The sequence below is a fragment of the Mustela erminea genome, chromosome 2, assembly GCF_009829155.1.
Source record: "Mustela erminea isolate mMusErm1 chromosome 2, mMusErm1.Pri, whole genome shotgun sequence".
In the NCBI taxonomy this organism is placed as follows: domain Eukaryota; kingdom Metazoa; phylum Chordata; class Mammalia; order Carnivora; family Mustelidae; genus Mustela; species Mustela erminea.
The window spans coordinates 2,984,506-3,001,098 of NC_045615.1; the positions used below are offsets into that span (position 1 = coordinate 2,984,506).

General features: G+C 46.2%; 1 protein-coding gene across 1 annotated transcript in view; it reads right to left on the minus strand.

Moving 5' to 3' along the window:
* Positions 1–16,593, minus strand: part of PEBP4 (phosphatidylethanolamine binding protein 4) — a 209,759-nt gene that overhangs the window by 94,037 nt on the left and 99,129 nt on the right. Inside the window, exon 4 of the mRNA XM_032332160.1 lies at positions 184–282. Within this exon, the coding sequence (XP_032188051.1) occupies positions 184–282 (99 nt within the window). The remainder of the gene's footprint in view (positions 1–183; positions 283–16,593) is intronic.

Genomic DNA, 16,593 nt, shown 5'->3' on the forward strand with positions numbered 1-16,593 from the left:
TTCCGAAATTGTTAGAAAACTTGGAAGGGGCTGTGACACCTGGGTGCAGAGGACAACCTGACACGCAAGTCGTTGCCCTTCAGGGTCCCCAGCCCTCCCAAGTCAAAGCCGAGAACCACACAGAACAGTCATCCTCTAGCTATAACCCCAAATGAATCAGAAAGTGCCTGCTGGCCTGCTTACCTTTATATCGGTTACCAGCCAGTGTCTCCAGAACTGAGCTTTGGGCGAAGACCTGCTCGGGGCATCTGGATCTACCATCACCAAGATGTAGTTTGCGTCCTGAAACACATTCACCAGAAAGAAATGTAGCGTTGTGACTGGAATTCTGACGGGAAACCTGCAAGGTGCAGTCTCTCCTTTGATCTCTACTGCAGCCGACAATGGCTGGCCGACCCCTGTAGCTTCCTACCCAGTCCATCTTTGTTCTCGTGACATTCCTCTTGGGTCACGTGTTTACTCTCAGAGAAATGAAGTCTATTAAGTAGACAGCTGAAAAGCCTGGCTTTCCCTTTATGAAGAAGAAGAAATCAAACAAGCATATTTACTAAGCATCTGGAAGTTCCTAGCGTCATGCTGGGTGCCGTGATGGAAAACAGAAAGTTAAAACAGGGCTTCTGCTCTCAGGAAGTTTACAGTATGGTTGGAGCAACTTATCCATGAATTCGGCAAACCCAGGAGAATTTAGTCTGTGTTCGGGACAGTCCCAGTGGCAAGGAAAACTAGGATCCATTCATCCCTTCAGCAAGCACTGAGTGAACACCTACTGTGTGCTGGAAAGCGTTCTAGGAGCTAGGTAGGCATCCAACAGAGTACAAGAAAGTGTGAGCCTTACTTTCTTTCAAGAAACTTTCATTCTAGGGAAGAGGCACAGATTTTATTTAAAAAAACTCAAAAAACAAACCCCAGCCACAGGGAAATGTTCACTTGGGACCAATACTCCAGTGAAAACAAAAGAGGGTGGGGTGAGAGGGAGTAAGCATTCTGGGAAGAGGAAACAGCCACTCCAAAGGCCTGCGGGTAGGAAAGAGCAAGGGTTTGGGGAACAGCAAGAATACCATGTGGCTAGGGGAGGGCAAGGGGGAGAAGGGACAAGGCCAGGTTTGAGAGGTGGGGGCGGGGGGAGCCAGGCCACAGAAGGCTTTGTAGGCCTCGGCACGGTGAGGAGGAGGGTTTTACTCTAAGTGCGGTGGAGAACCAATGGAGGGTTTTAGCCAGCAGAGTGAGATGCTGGGATTTGTTTCTCAAAGACTGTTTTGGTGGTTGGGTGGAGACTGCATGGTTAGCAGGAGGTGAGAGAGGGAGCTGGGAGGAAGCTGCAGCAGCAAAGGGAAGGATGGTGGCATATTGGACTCCAATGGTAGCAACGGAGAGAGAAGGAAATAGGTGGACTGGGGAAGTATTTTTAGGTAGAATCAATGGGATTGGCTGATGGATGGGGCTTTAGGACATTGAGCGGGTGGGAAAAGAGAATTTGAGGATGTCTCCCGAGTTTCTGGCTTGAGCAACTGGGTGAATAGTGCCATTTACAGACACAGAAGACTTGGTGAGGAGACTGTTAGAAAGGGGATATTAAGAGTGCGGTTTGGGGAATATTAAATTAGAAATGCTTCTAAAAGTATACAAGTCAGAGTCTGGAGTCTGGAGGAGAGATCAGGACCGGGTATCTAAGTTTTGGAGACACTGACATAGAGATGGTCCTTAAACCCATCGGCTAATGAGATTCTTCTTGGCTGGATTAGACATGGAGCAGAAAAGAGGATTCCGGAACAGAAAGGACTTTTCTAGAACAGCTAACATTCAGAAGAGAAGAGAACCTAGCAAAAGAGACTGTGAAGCCAGGAAAGTGGGGGCAACACCTGAAGAGTAGGTACCATGAAAGCCGAGCCTGAAAGAGTTTTGGAAAGGGGGAGGGGGTCAGCTATGCCGCACGCTGCTCAAGGGGAGAGCGAGATGAGGACACAGATATGACTGTGATCGGACTAGCTGGGGACACTGCTAACTTGGCAAGACCCGTTTCCGTGGAGTAGAAAGGACTGAGGTTTGCTTGGGATAGGTGGAGAGGAGACGGGAGATGTGGAATTGGAGGTAGTCTGTAAAGTTGATAAAAGAAATCTTAGTGTGAGGTCAGAGGCTTGGAGTGGCTGTTACTAGATGGGAGAGTCAAGAGATCTTTAAAGTTTTTTATTTTTTAAATTATTCTTTTAAGAAAGAGGTGACAGTAAGGCATGTCCTCAGGTCAGAGGAAATGATCCAGTAGAAAGGGAGAGAGAGGTGACAGAGGAGAAAAGGGATCGTTGCAAGAGCCAAGACTCTGGAACGCTGCATGGGGACAGGACCCAGAGCAAAAGTGGAGGGAGTTATGGAGGATACAGGCTCAGACGCAAGGGAATTGCAGAATGCAATGGTGAGGAGGAAGGAGACTGTCTTCTGAGGACTTCTGTTTCCTCCGTGAATTAGAAGCAAGGTCCTTAGGAGAGGATGGATTATAGGGAGTTCGGGGACAAGAGGAAGGGGTGAAATAGTCATTTTGGAAAGTGAGAAACTGAATATTCCATGGGTTTGTGGTAAGGTTCCTAGGTAATAGGACATCGCACATCTGTGCGCTTTCAAGTGTTGCGGTGCGGTTGTGAAAGGAATGGTGGCAGGGTTTCATGTGGACGGGGCCCCAGACGGATCAGGACGCAGGATGAGAAGCGAGCGGGAGACTAGGACGTGAGTAGGGTAAATAGAGAAGAGCCGGGGCTGCTCTTCACCTGAAGGGGGCGGGACTGTAGAACAGTGCGGGACTGCCTGAACATTTACCGTGCTCAGGGGACGCAGAAGACAGAGCCCAAACCTCTCTGCCTTGGCAATCCAGGCATCCTGCACAGAGCTGCTTTTGAACTTAATCTTGAGCAGGGTCATGAAAGCGACTCTGTAGGCAAAGGGAAGTGTCTGTGCGAAGGAATGGGGAGGTTCAGGGAATGGCAAGAATCTTGGTGTGCTGGGACAAGGGGCAGCTAGAGAGGAATGGTGGGTTACAGGGACTAGATGATAGAGGGCATGAAGTGTCCTAGGCCATTTAGAATTTGTTTTGCAACAGGACCCCTGAAATTGTTTGAATGGACCACTGACATGAGTAAGTGTGTGCTTTGGGAAGGCACGTGATAAACGTTGAGTAAAAACCTAAAAGAAGAGCAAAAAAAAAGTCAACTGGGGAGTCCTGAAGAGGGATCGCAAGGGCTTGAAAATGCAAGTAGTAGTAATGAAGACAGAAAGGCGTTTGAACATTCTAGTCAATAGCATGGAATGACTGGGTAGGGCCGATGGGGAGAGGAGGTCTAGGATGACCCTGACATTCTTTCTTGGGCAACTAGGTCAACGACAGCTCCATGAGTATTAGGAGTAACGACTTTGGGAGACCTTGAGTTTAGTGTTAAAATGTGCAGGCAGGGGGTGCCTCAGTGGCTCAGTCGGTTAAGCGTCTGACTCTGGATTTTGGCTCAGGTCACGATCTCAGGGTTCTGGGATGGAGTCCCACATTGGGCTCCGTGCTTCATGGGGCATCTGCTTGGGCTTCTTTCTCCTTCTGTCCCTCCCCCTGCTTTTGCTCTCTCTCTTTTTCAAATAAATAAATAAAATTTTTAAAACAGAGAGAGAAAATATGAGGGGGAATGTGGGATCATATCCCAAAGAGCCAGGGGGGGTGTGTGTGTGTGCGTGCATGCAATTCCAGTGGAATCCAAGAAGGAAAAACTGTGTAACTGATACTCCCAAGAATAGGTTCTAGCCAAAGTAATTAGAAAGTAAAAAGAAACAAAGTATAAATACTGTAAAAGAAATAAAACCATCCTCTCTCTGTCTTTTAATTAATTAATTATTTTTTCTCTGCCTACATAAGAAAACCAAAGACTCAGCAGGAAACAGCTAGTCTAATATTGTAAAGTGAGCTGTTATGAAATGCACCCAATATCAGTACTTATTAATAATGGCCAAAAAACACACTTTAAAAATCCCATTTACAATTATAATACAAAATATAAAGTATCTAGGAATAGACTTGAGAAATCCAAGACTTAGACAAAGAAGCCAAAACACAACTGATGTAAATGAAAAGAAAACTTGAATAGACGTGGAGACACTCTATGCTTTTAAACTGAAAGATTCGTTTACAAATATGTTGATATCCTTTAATTAATTAGTTAATGTAACACAAGTCCACTCAAAATCCTAAATAGATGTTTTGGGAATTTCATGGAATAATTCTAAAGCTCAGAATAGGAGAAAAAAATAAATTAGCCGAAGCAGTATGGAAAAATAGGGAAATGGTATTGATTTTGAAGATATTAAAACATACTATAAAGCTACAATAATTCAAACAATTTGGCATTGGTTAAATAACAATTAACTAGAGGAAGCAAAGTAGAAAATCTAGAGAGAAACCCATGTTCTTAACATATGTGTATTTAATAGATGATCAAGTTCTCATGAAATATGGAATATTTAATATAACAGAATAATGTTATTTCAAACAAGGAGGGAAAAGACAGATGATTTTTTAAGTGTTGCTGAGACAATTGGCCTACCATGTGGAATAAACTTCAGTCTCCATTGCTTTCATATGCCAAAAAATGTCCAGACTTACATATGAAAATGAAAAAAAAAATCTTAAAAAAGTGATTTAATGAAATTTAGTGAATTCATATAATGGGATACTCTGTTAGAATTAGATCTTTATATTTTAATATGGGAAAATATCTAAAATACACTAGTAAGTGCAATAAGCTGCTGAATAGTGTGAACGATACCATCTAAAATGTGCAGGAAAACTTTATATATCTAACTATATATATATTTATAGATATATTTGCATATGCATAGAAAATGTCTGGAAAAGTACACACCAAACTGTTAACAGTAAATGGCATGAAGGAAAAGATTGATATATTTAACTAGATATAATTTTGAAACTTTTATGACAAAGAAAAGAAAGCAAAATAAAATTCGAAGATAATGCTGAGAGAAAATATTTACAAGATCTATGATAGAGGGTTAACCTTAATATGTAAAGTACTTTTTAAATCAATAAGAAAAAGAGTAATTACCCAATAGAAAAATAGATAAGCTACACGAATAGACATAAATTCATAATATAAGAAGTATAAATGATCAACAAACATATGAACATTCAATTTCATTAGTAATCAAAGATATGCAAATTTTATAAAATAAAATCCCATCATGCCTATGAAATTGACATATGTATTTTTTATGTCTATTCCCAGACTTTTTTTAAGGTATGTAGAAACAAGGGATAGGTTACAAAATCTTATATAAGATATGATTTCATTGTCTTTGTTAACCAGGGGAGAAAACCAAAAATGTACATCATACAGATATATACCCTTCCATAGAAAGAGGACCAGGAAAATCAGAGCTGTAATGTTGACCATCTCTAAGTGATGGGGTAAATTATGAACTATATTCTTCTTTGTGCTTTTCTCCATTTTCCTATGTTTGTGGAATAAAATGCACTGCTTTTACACATAGGGAAAAAAAGGATTTATACTTAAAAAAAGCTTCTTTAAGATGTCCCAAACCCTCATTTTTCTCCAGGTCAAACAATGCTCAGAGGAATTCTTTACAGCAGGCTTCTTTTTCTTTCCATTCCCCTCGTTCACTGCCCTCCCAGCCCCCACCTGCAGCTCTCCCACACTGGCGTCTGCTTCTGTAAGTGGTGAACTGGGAGACTGGTGGGTGAGTTCTTGTTGCACGGTGTTCTCTGAGGTGGTTGCATCCTGAGGTTTATCCTAGACAACCTCCCTGCTAAGCAAACCCACAGCAGACCTCTTCTAAAACTCAGCAGGAAAGAGAGGGCTTCTGTGGTGATGGTCTTTAGCCTTCTCTCTCAGTGCAATCAGGGAGCTGGTTTTCGGCCCTTTCAAAGACCCCAACTGCCAACAGAAACTCCCTGGCAAATATTTAGCAGAGGTGGGCTGATGTTCAGCAGACAAATTGAGAAACAGGTTGTTCAAGAGCTTGGCTCATAGCTAGACCCCCTGAAGTCTGACCCAAGCCCCTGCTTCTTCTCTGCTGGTCCTTAGGGCAGACAGGCTGGCAGAGGGTGAAGTGAAGGAGATGAGCCAGCCTCTGGACACATGACACTAATGTCTGATCGTGGCAGGCCATCCTCTCGAACAGCCTAAGGAGAAGAACGTGTAATCAATACTATCAACAATGGATTTGTCTCCAGAGATTTTGCACTTGCCACATGTCTCCTTGCCTCAGACAAAACCGTTTTGCACTTCACTGAGGGTATCACACCGACCTAGTAAATGCCAGGTACGCCATAGGTACTCACGAAGGCTTGTTGTGCTGTGGGCTGGGGATCTCGGCTACATCTTTCTCCTCTCTGGCTTTTTCTAGCAAATGAGCTGATAGATGGTCTACTTACCTTCAGATTCCAACATCCATTCAGGGGATTCTGAGCCGTCTAGATACCATATGAAACTAGTCCTGCTTAAATGAGCCAACAGTCCCTCTACTGGGTATTGATCCAAAAGAACTGAAATCAGGACCTCCAAGAGATGTCTGCACTCCCGCGCTCATCCCAGCATTTTTCACAATAGCCAAGATGTGGAAAAAACCCAACATGTCCATCAATGGTTGAATGACTAGAGACAATGTAGTCTATACACACAAAGGAGTATTATTTAGCCCTAAAAAAGAAGGAATTCCTGTCATTTGTAACAAAAGGAATGAACCATGAGGACATTACGCTAATTGAAATGGGACAGTCACACAAAGACCAATATTGTATGATTCAGTTTATATGAGGTATCTAAAATTGGCAAACTCATATAAGTAGAACAGAGAACAGTGATTGCCAGGGTTATGGGGAGCTGGTCAATGGGTACAGAGTTTGAGTTACACAAGCTGAGTATGTTCTACAGATCTGCTGAGCAACATTGTGCCTGCAGTTAATAATACTGTATTATATACTTTAAAATCTGGTAAAGGGTAGATCTCATGTTCTTAACCACAACAAAGTTTAAAAATAAAAAAAAGAAAGTAATTGTACTTGAAGGAACAGGACGGAATCAATGTCTTTGTCAAACATCCTGCAAATCTCAAGAGTCTGAGTGTATGCTTGGCTGGTGAGGCTGTGCAGAACCTTCCTGCATTGCCATGGGGAGGCAAAGTGGGGGCAATCTATCTCTAGGCTCCGTGACCCTATTTCTGTGATTTTTTTTCCTTCTAAATATACCTGGACATTTATGAGAACAATTTGTATGGAAGGTGTTCATTTCAGCTCTAGACAGAGCTGAATAATAATAGCCCAAGTCAGAAATAACTCAAGTGTCCATCAGTTGGGGATTGGTTGGTAAACACTGATACGTACTCACGATGGAATATTTGATAGCTGTTAAAGACAACGAAGCTCTCTAAGATCTGATATGAAAAGCTCTCCAAGACAAATCTCATGAAAAAAGGCAAGATGCGGAACAGTGTATCTAGGAGCTCACTTTTATAGAAGAAAGGAAAAATAAGAGATTCCTTTCCAGGGGCTGGTATTTGCACAAACTAACTCTGGGAGGATACTTGAAAAAGCCAGTAGAGGATGCAAGCAGGGTGGTAATGGGGAAGATGGGATGGAGAGACGGGACGGCCATCTCTTGTACATGCCTGTTCTACCATTTTGGTTTTTGAGCCATGCGAACGCACAGTGGACCTTTGAAAAAACCTGGGTGGGGGGGTGACCCCCTTGAGCCGTTGAGTATCCATGTATAACGTTGGACTCCCCCAAACCTTAGCAGCCTCCTGTTGACCAGAAGTCTTACTGCTGACATAAACAGCCGATGGACGCGTATTTTATACATTATGTGTTTTATATACTGTATTCTCACAGTAACATAAGCCAGCGGCAAGAAAGTGGAGTGAAGAAAATGACGACAGAAAATACATTTGAGGTAATGTACTGTATTGATGGGGAAAAAAATCTGTGGATTAGCAGACCTACCCAGTTCAGAGTCCTATGGCTTGAGGGTCAACTAGGGGACCTGTTAAAAATCAACTAAAACAGTAAAATAAAGAGAATGTATAGTAATCACATAGTATTATCTTGGAGATGGCAGCCTCCAGTCTCTCTCTCGCTAGCTGAGAGGTGAAGAGGGATGGCCTTGTCCCTTTGCAGCAGGCAGAGCTCTGGGAATCCTCATTCTATTTGTGAAGGGGGGGCAGTTAGGTGAAGGGCAGTGGAGGGATGAGAGCTTGGGCTCCACAGCACAGGGTGTGAGCAAGACGCGGGAACCCGTGTTAACAAATCACGGTGCCGGGATGCCTGGGTGGCTCAGTCGGTGAAGTGTCTGCTTTTTGGCTCTGGTCATGATTCCAGGGTCCTGGGATCTGGGATCAAGGCCCTCGTAGGGCCCCTTGCTCCACGGGAGCTTTTTCCTCCCTCTCTCTCTCCCTGCCGTTCCCTCTGCTTGTGCTCTCTTTCTCTCTCTCTCTCTCTCTAACAAATCAATCAATAAAATCTTAAAACGAAACAAAACAAAACAAATCACAGTACATCCAGACGATGGTGACAACATGAACACAGAGTTAGATCTGGACTTGTCCAGGTAAATTTTTTAAAGCAGCTATACTGAAGTCTAATTTCCATAGTACAAACTTCACTCCTTTTAGGCATACATTCCAACAATTTCTAGTAAATTAACAGAGCTGTGCAACCATCACAATTTAAATTTAGAACATTTTTATCACCCCAAAAAGAAACCTTGTGCCATTTACAGTTACTCCCTGTTCTCTCCAACCAGCTCCAAGCAACCACTAATCTACTTTCTGTCTCAATAATCTCCTTTTTTGCCTTTTCGGAACATTTCGTGTAAATGGAATTGTATAATGTGTGGTCTTTCGTGCCTGGCTTCTTGCACTCAGCATAACGTTTTTGAGGTTCAACTATGTTGTTGCTTTAGCCCTTTTTGTTGCCAAATAGTATTCCATTGTATGGATATTGGTATGCATTTCATTTGTCCAGTTGGTGGACATTTGGGTTCTCCTGCCTTTGGGCTATTAGGAAGCCCGCTGTTATGGACTTTTGCTACAAGTCTTTGTCTGGATATTTGTTTTCAATTGTCTTGGGAAAATATCTGAAGTGGAATTTCAAGGTCATACAGTAAATTTTGTTTGTTTGTTTTTGGTCATTTAGTAAATTTGTGGTTAGCATTTTTAAAAATTGCCCAACTGTTTTCCAAAGTGGCCACACCACTGTTCAACCCCACCAGCAGAGCATGAGGGATCCAATTTGTCCACTACCCCCCAACACTTGCTACCGTCTAGCTTTTAGACTGTTGCCATTCTAGTAGGTACCAAGTGGCCTCTCACGGTATTTATGATTTATGTTTCCCTAATGACCAGTGACGCTGAGCATCTTTTCATGCTCTCACTGATTACTCATATATGTTTGGTGAAATGTGTGTGTAAATCTTTGTCCCTTTTTAACTTTTCTTCTTATTATTCCAGAAGGAATTTTAATAGGTGTGTCCCCGCTGGAGGTTGGGGCAATGGGCGCAGTGGAGAGAGTGGGAAAAAAAGGAGGGAAAGTGGGAAGAGGAGGCTATTAATTTTGAAGTCTGCTCTGAAGGCTTGTCGGAGCCAGACCGCCCTCGTCCTTGAACCTCTGAGTTCTGCCGGCAGCTACCGTCTGTCCGTGGTGCTGTCTACTTACTGCGGTTCACCGTGACACTGACTCTTCTGCAGCGAAATGTCAGCCTCGCGGGTAGCCACCACAGTCCAGGTGGGCAGAAAGCACCAAGTGACATTGACTCCCCCAGGCCTAGTGAGCCAAGTCTTCTGTCCACTGTCCCACTGGCTACCCTCAGAGAAACTAAGCCCCCAAACTCCCCTGCCTCCCACCCTGGTTTGTTTCAGCCAAAGCCTCCTCCACCAACCTCTTTCGCAGTCGCTGTTCCTCCGCCGCCCTCTCAGGCCCCAAATGCTCTGTTTGTTGCCTCAGAGCCTGTCCTCATTCCCCTCCACCTCCAGACACATCCACTCTGCCCTGCAGAAATGCCACTGAGGAACACGCATCTCCCCTCCGTCCTCTGTTTCTCTAGGAATCGCTCTACTTCTCTTCCTTTGCCTGGATCTCCCTTGAAGGGCCCCATCCCTTGAGCACTCCCCAGAGCTTGTGTGTGTTCTCTCCTGCCCCACAAACCCCAAGGTCAGCAGGCCAGGAGGTGGCATTGTTCCCTGTCACCATGTTTTTCTTTGTGGCTCAGGCCATGCAATCCTATGTCCTCTCCCTGGTCTGTTTGCTGTCCCCTAAGATCTCACGGTTGCACTTGCTCAGTCTTTTCTTCCCTCCGTCCTGCCGTCATCCCAGTGACTTTGGCACACGTGTGGGATACCCATCCGGCACCACGGGCCGCTCTGGTGCCTGTACCCCAACCCCTCAGGCCATCTTCTCTTTCTCTGCCTCAAGCGTCAACTGTCACACCCCGACCTTTGTCATCTGAAACTGCTCCACCTCCAAAATTTGCACGAATTCTGGCCACAATCTCCTCTCTGTTCAGCTTGCTTATTCAACTCTCAGGACTAGTCTTTGACCTCAGGGGGCCTCCTGACCACGGGGGATGGTCCCCCCCTCCCTGTCCACCGGCTAGACCCCCTGCACTTGCCTGCTCCCAGCTTCACAGGTAAACTGCACACACCATCTCCTTTTCCTTACTTCCTGTTTACTCTTCCTATTTTATTTTTTATTGTATTTATTTTGTTTGGCAGAGAAAGCACAAGCAGGGGGGGTAGCAGGCAGAGGGAGAGGGAGAAGCAGGCTTCCTGCTGAGCAAGGACTCGATTCCAGGACCCTGAGGCGGGGCTCGATTCCAGGACCCTGAGAGCGTAACCTGAGCTGAAAGGCAGACGCTTAACCAATGGAGTCACCCAGGCGCCTCTGTTTACTCTTTATAAAAAAAAATATCGAAGTGTAGTTGACACACAGAGCTGTAGTTTTCAGGTATACAACATAGTGATTCAACAGTTCTACACGTTACTCAGTGTTTGCCACGGGAAGTGTTGTCACCATCTGTCCCCATACAGCGACATTACGACAGTGGTGACTATATTCCCTGTGCTGTACTTTCAACCCATTGACTTTTTAACTTGCTCTGTGCCCTCAGTTCTGCTACAGGCCTTTGCTAGTGTCACCAACTCCAACGGGTACTTTCCAGTCGTCATCAGACCTGGTGTCTCTCCCCACTGCGCTTCCCACGGCGGGTCACCTCTTCTTTATTAAAATGCCTTCTGGGATTCCAGCCCATTCTCTCACGGCTGGTTTTGCTCATGGCTGGAGCCTAGGCTCTCTTCATGTTACTCCTCCCGCGTTCTCAGGAGCCTCCAAGCACAGGCACCTTTATCCTCCCGCCCCCGGCTCTCTTCTGAGCTCCAGAGCCTGTGCCCCACAACCCACTTCTCCTCTCCCCATGGAAAGGAGAGGAACACCTCATGTTAGTCCTGCCCAGCAACACTGCCTGGGCTTCTGGAGTATTCTGTTTCCATGAATGAAGGAGGCCCCATCTGCTCTTGTAAACCAGAAGCCCAGGAGTCAAGTTCCAGTCCACAGCAGTCTTGTCAATTCTGCCTCCCAAGCGTCTCTCAAGTCCGCCAATTCCCACGCCCCGCCGCGCCTGCCACGTCCACCCTGGATGCCATCATCTTTCGTTTTGTCTATTTTAACAGCCTCCTGACTTGTTTCCTCATATTTACTCTGACTCCCTAATCAATTTTCCACCTGGATCCAGAATATCTTTTCAAAACACAAGTAAGATCATGTTATCCTGGTGCTTAAAATCCTTCCCTGGCTTTCCATGCCTCCTCACGGTGTTCTCTAAGGCCTTGAATAATCTGCCCCCTGCCCACCTCTCCTTGTCACTGTGTGCATGTGTCCCTTGCACTTACAGGCCTTCCCATTGCTAGGGTCTGCCCTGCTCCCTGCCGCTCACAGCCTTTGCATATGATCTCTTGGTGTCTGGAAGGTTCCTTACTCCAGCCCACCCTCTTCAATCCAGTGAACTAGTCATTCTTCAGAGCTCAGTTCAGGGTGACTTCTCTAGAGAAGGGTCCCCTGTCCCCCCTCCCACGTTAAGGTCCTTTGTTAAACACGCTCACGTTTCTTCCCCTCACACATTTCATCTCAGCTTACAGTCAATAATCCATTCATTGGCATGAGTTTTGATTTATGTGTGCGTCCCCCACCAGATTCTACCCTCCCTGGCAGCAGGAATGGTGTCTGCTTCTGCTCACCATTATATACCCTGTTGATTACAGCATGTGGTGCATAGAAGACAGGCAATAGATGTTTTTGAATGAAGAAATGAAACAAATATTGTACCTGGCCTAGATGGTTCAATGGTTCGTTGGTTGGTTGGTTGGTTGGTTCATTCATTCATTCATTCATTTGGAAACCATTGACTAAGCATTTATGTACTAAGTACCATGAGAGGGGCAGAGGATAACAGGTAAGAGAGACATGGCCTCTGCCTCTGAGGAGATAGTGGTCTAATGGGGAGCTGGACGCTTGCGCGAATAATGCGAGAACCAGGCACACCTCTGTGGTGTGCCGACTCCTGTCTGTAGGGATCCTTGAGTACAAACTCCTTCCCTCATGACCATCATTTCCATGCCTTACCACACCTGATTAAAACAAATCCCAGGTACACCTTAGAGCAGGGCCTTTAACTCCTTGACTCAGATATCTAGCAAACCCACAGGAGCCTACAGCATACTGGGGACCAAGCAGCACTGCATCTCCCTCATTCCCAGATATGATTATGGATGTGGCTAGCTGCCTATAGCACTCACTTGTCCTTGAACAGGAGATTGAGCTGACCTGATACGATGAAGTTTCATGGTCAAGTTGAGTGGAGGGCCATATTCTCCAAGGCAGGATTTCTTACCCGAGGGAAGAGTAGAATCACTAGGGGAGCTTTTCAAGCTACCAACCAAGGCTGGACTCTTGACCTAAGGGGTCTGGAGTGGGGCCGAGGCACTGGCGTCGATGTGGAAGTTTCCCAGGTGACACTACAGTAGAGTTAGGGGCAAGAACTCCAGCCCTCACGTCTGGTGTCCCTGACCAAATCTGCCACTGACTAAAAGCCCGGCTTCTGGTCTCTTACTTTAGTGCACTCTCAGAGAAGAGTGTGTGCCCCCTAAATAAAGAGGACAGCTACCCCCGACCTGCTGGAGTCCCTTGTGCCCGGGACCCCGCAGATTAAGGGGCTCAAGCACCAAATGGAAAAGCTGAAGTCACAAACACCAGTCACCCTCTGCTCCCACTATTCATTATGATGTTGGTTGGAATACAAATTTAGCCCATGGTGGGTTGGTTGTGTTTGAACCTCCCCCACAAAGTTCTGTATGGGAAATCTAGTTAAGAGCCTTCTTCCTGGGGGAGGCTGAGTGTAACAGCTGTTCCTCACCAGGGCTGATGGCCCCGCCAGGATGCAGTCTGGGTGTTGCCCCTTGAGCCTAAAGCCTTTCATCCCTTGGACTGGCTCACATTTCATGCTGGAGTCCAGAGGGACAAGCTTTCTCTCCATTGCTGCTGACAAAGACACTTCCTGAGCTTTGTGCACAGAGGCACCTCAGCCTGGGAACTGGGGCTCGTTGCATGCTTTGACACCATTTGGAAAAGATGTTGTGTCTTCAGTATGGATCAGCTGTCCCTGCCTGCCTTCCTCTCCTGTAGAGGCTGGAAAGCTACAACACTGGACTTCCCAGTGTTTGTTTCACCAAGTGGGGGCTATGTTCTGACCAAGAAGGCATAAGAGAAAGTCCTCGGGAAGGGATATCTTCCTGAATAAAAGGCACAGGCTCACTAGAAGAAAACCCTTGTCACCTTTGGTCTCCACCCATTCCCCTTCCTTCCCGCCTGGAATGTGGATGTGATGTTGGATGGGTAGCAGCCATCCTGTGACAAAGAGGGGACAAGCATGAGGCTAAAGTCCTGTATGGTAAGGATGGTGAAACAAAAATGGAAAGAATCTGGATCCTTGAGCTGTCAAATCTGCCTGGGACTGCCAGCCCCTCAACGTGTTGCATGAAACAAATATACCCACTAAGTTCCTGTGGTACGGAATTTTTTTCCTTGGACCCAAACACATTCCTACCTGACACACACATCTGTTTTCTATGCTGGTTTTAAGAGTGTCAGCGGCGGATCTTCAGAAAATCATCTGGATGTTGTGTGCGATAACTCAGGTTAATGACACAGGACCTGGGTTCTAGCCATAGCTGTTCCACGTATGTGTTTAGAGCAAGTTATTCACTCTACCCACGTGCAATTTATTAACCTGCAAAACGGCAATAATATATGTGTTGCGCAACGGGGGTATTCTAGAAATAAAGTGAGTTCAAAACGTGAAAGTGTTTTTAAGACTGCGAAGCAAGGTCCCTGGGTCAGGTTTTGTTACTGTGAACAAACAGCCTCAGTGTTTGCTCCATGTGGATCCTGGTGTAGCAGTTACCTTGGCAGGCAGAAGACTTCCTCCAAAAGGCCCATCTCCATCTGCCTGGAACGAGCGAGACAGAGCTGCTTGGCATCTCTAATCTACTCTGGGGGTCACTGGGGCATGCACAGATGCAGCCCTCCTTCTCTCTAACTCTCACTCTCTCTCCACGGCCCCGGAGATGGGAATGGGACTGATTCCAGAACCTTGAACTATTGGGAGGCAATGGCGGCAGAGTTTCCCTTACAGCAAACGTAGCCAGCAACCGCCCGGCATCTCCGTGGTGTTCCCGGGGATGGGGGTCCCTCACTCCCTGGGGATGTGACTCATGTAAGTACGGCTCAGCTTGTCAGAGAGGGCTATGTCTCATGGGGCCCCCAAGTTGTCTCTTAAGACTCATGCTTGATCCTGTTCTTTCTCCGAGAACTGCACGGAACGAGTCCTGTCCTTGCACATGGCAGCATTTCAGACCTTTGAAGGCAGTGATTGCAGCTTCACAAATACCTCTTGTTCAGGCTAAAGGTCCTTTCCTTCAACTGGTTCAGCTGCCTGGATCTACATCCTACACTGTCTGTACAAAGATGCCCTTGAATGGTTCACAAAGTGACAAGGAGACAGACATGTAAACAAACTACAGCACAATGTGACACGCCGGCTATGGGAACACAGGTGAGGGACAAAATACTTCCATGTAAAATGGGGCCAGGGTGAGGGAAAGGCTTCCTGCTGGGGGTGGGGGTTGGGGAGGAGGAATAAAGGATGATTTGGCAAGGGCTGAGTGCTGGGGCCAGAGGTTGCAGTGGACTTGGTTCCCAGTCAGCCAAGACCATAATTTGGTGTGAACAGAATCACATTACTGGAAGTGGGACCACTGCAGGTGAAACTTCTCTAGAGATTAGCATTCTGAGTCTACCATTGGAAAAACAAAACAAAACAAAACACAAGAAACCCAAGGCTCAAAAGGATTCAAGGATCTGTCTGAGGCAATATACTTCAGTGATGTGAATCCTACTTGGTCGTTGTGTGACCCTGGGCATGTTGCCTCAACTCTCTGGGCCTCAAGTTCATTATCGATAAAGCAGAGAGAGTAATAATAATAGTGCTTTTCTCTTGGATTGTTACACACATTGAGCAAGCTAATAAACGGCTCAGAATAGTGTCCTACACATGCCGAGGGATCAAGAAATGCCAGGCACTGCAAACAAGTGAATGGTTTCTCTGGGATGCAAAACCATGGCCCTGGTCTCTCAGTTATACCCTCTCCTCCCTTCATAGAAGGGCAGACACAGGTCAGAAGGCAGAGGAACAGATTCAGGGTTGATTCCTATCTATACCAAGACGGTATTTACTGCGTGTTGCAGATGCCTCCCCGCCCAGGTCTCTGGACACTCGTACAATCTAGAACACACATACTACAAAGATGTACTTGTTGGCAACATGTCCCAGCCTTTCTGAATCAATGCCTTCTGCCACTGCGCTGCCCAGTCCTCTGGGGATGACGGTCCCTCCACAGCATCTGCCTGCTCAAGATGGCTGGGGGAGGGAAGTTCTCCTGGCTCCCAGGATTCTGGCTGCGTGCCACAGGGGCACCGGCGGCCGAGCGGTGGGTTCAAGTCCTCGTGGGTTCACCGTGCTCTCTCCACCTGCCAAAGCCTGTGCTCTGATCTACTGCAACTCTTCCATCTTAATAAAGCTGAGGGACTTCTTTAAATTTCAACGTCTTACAAGCAGCCAAGCAGGCAGAGAAATCACAGCATATCGAGTGATGAATTGAGGTAGAATCCACACGGCATGGGAGGGAGGAGGGGCGGAAGGAAGGGAATGGGAAAGCAGAGCTCAAATCAGTGAGGAGCGTGGGTCATTTCTTCAATCTAATCAGTTGTCAGCGGGTGTCCCCACCTCCAAAGCTACACTCAACATCTACGCCGCTAACCAGCTCACCCTAACCCTAACCCTATTTCTGCGAATGGACTGTCATTTTGTCAGCCACCAAATTCAAACCGTGAATCATCTTTTGGCTCTTCCCTCTTCAGCCATGCCCAGTTCTTTTTGATTCCCAAATTTAGGGTCTCTCGAGACCCTCCCCTCCCCTCCCCTCTCCCCA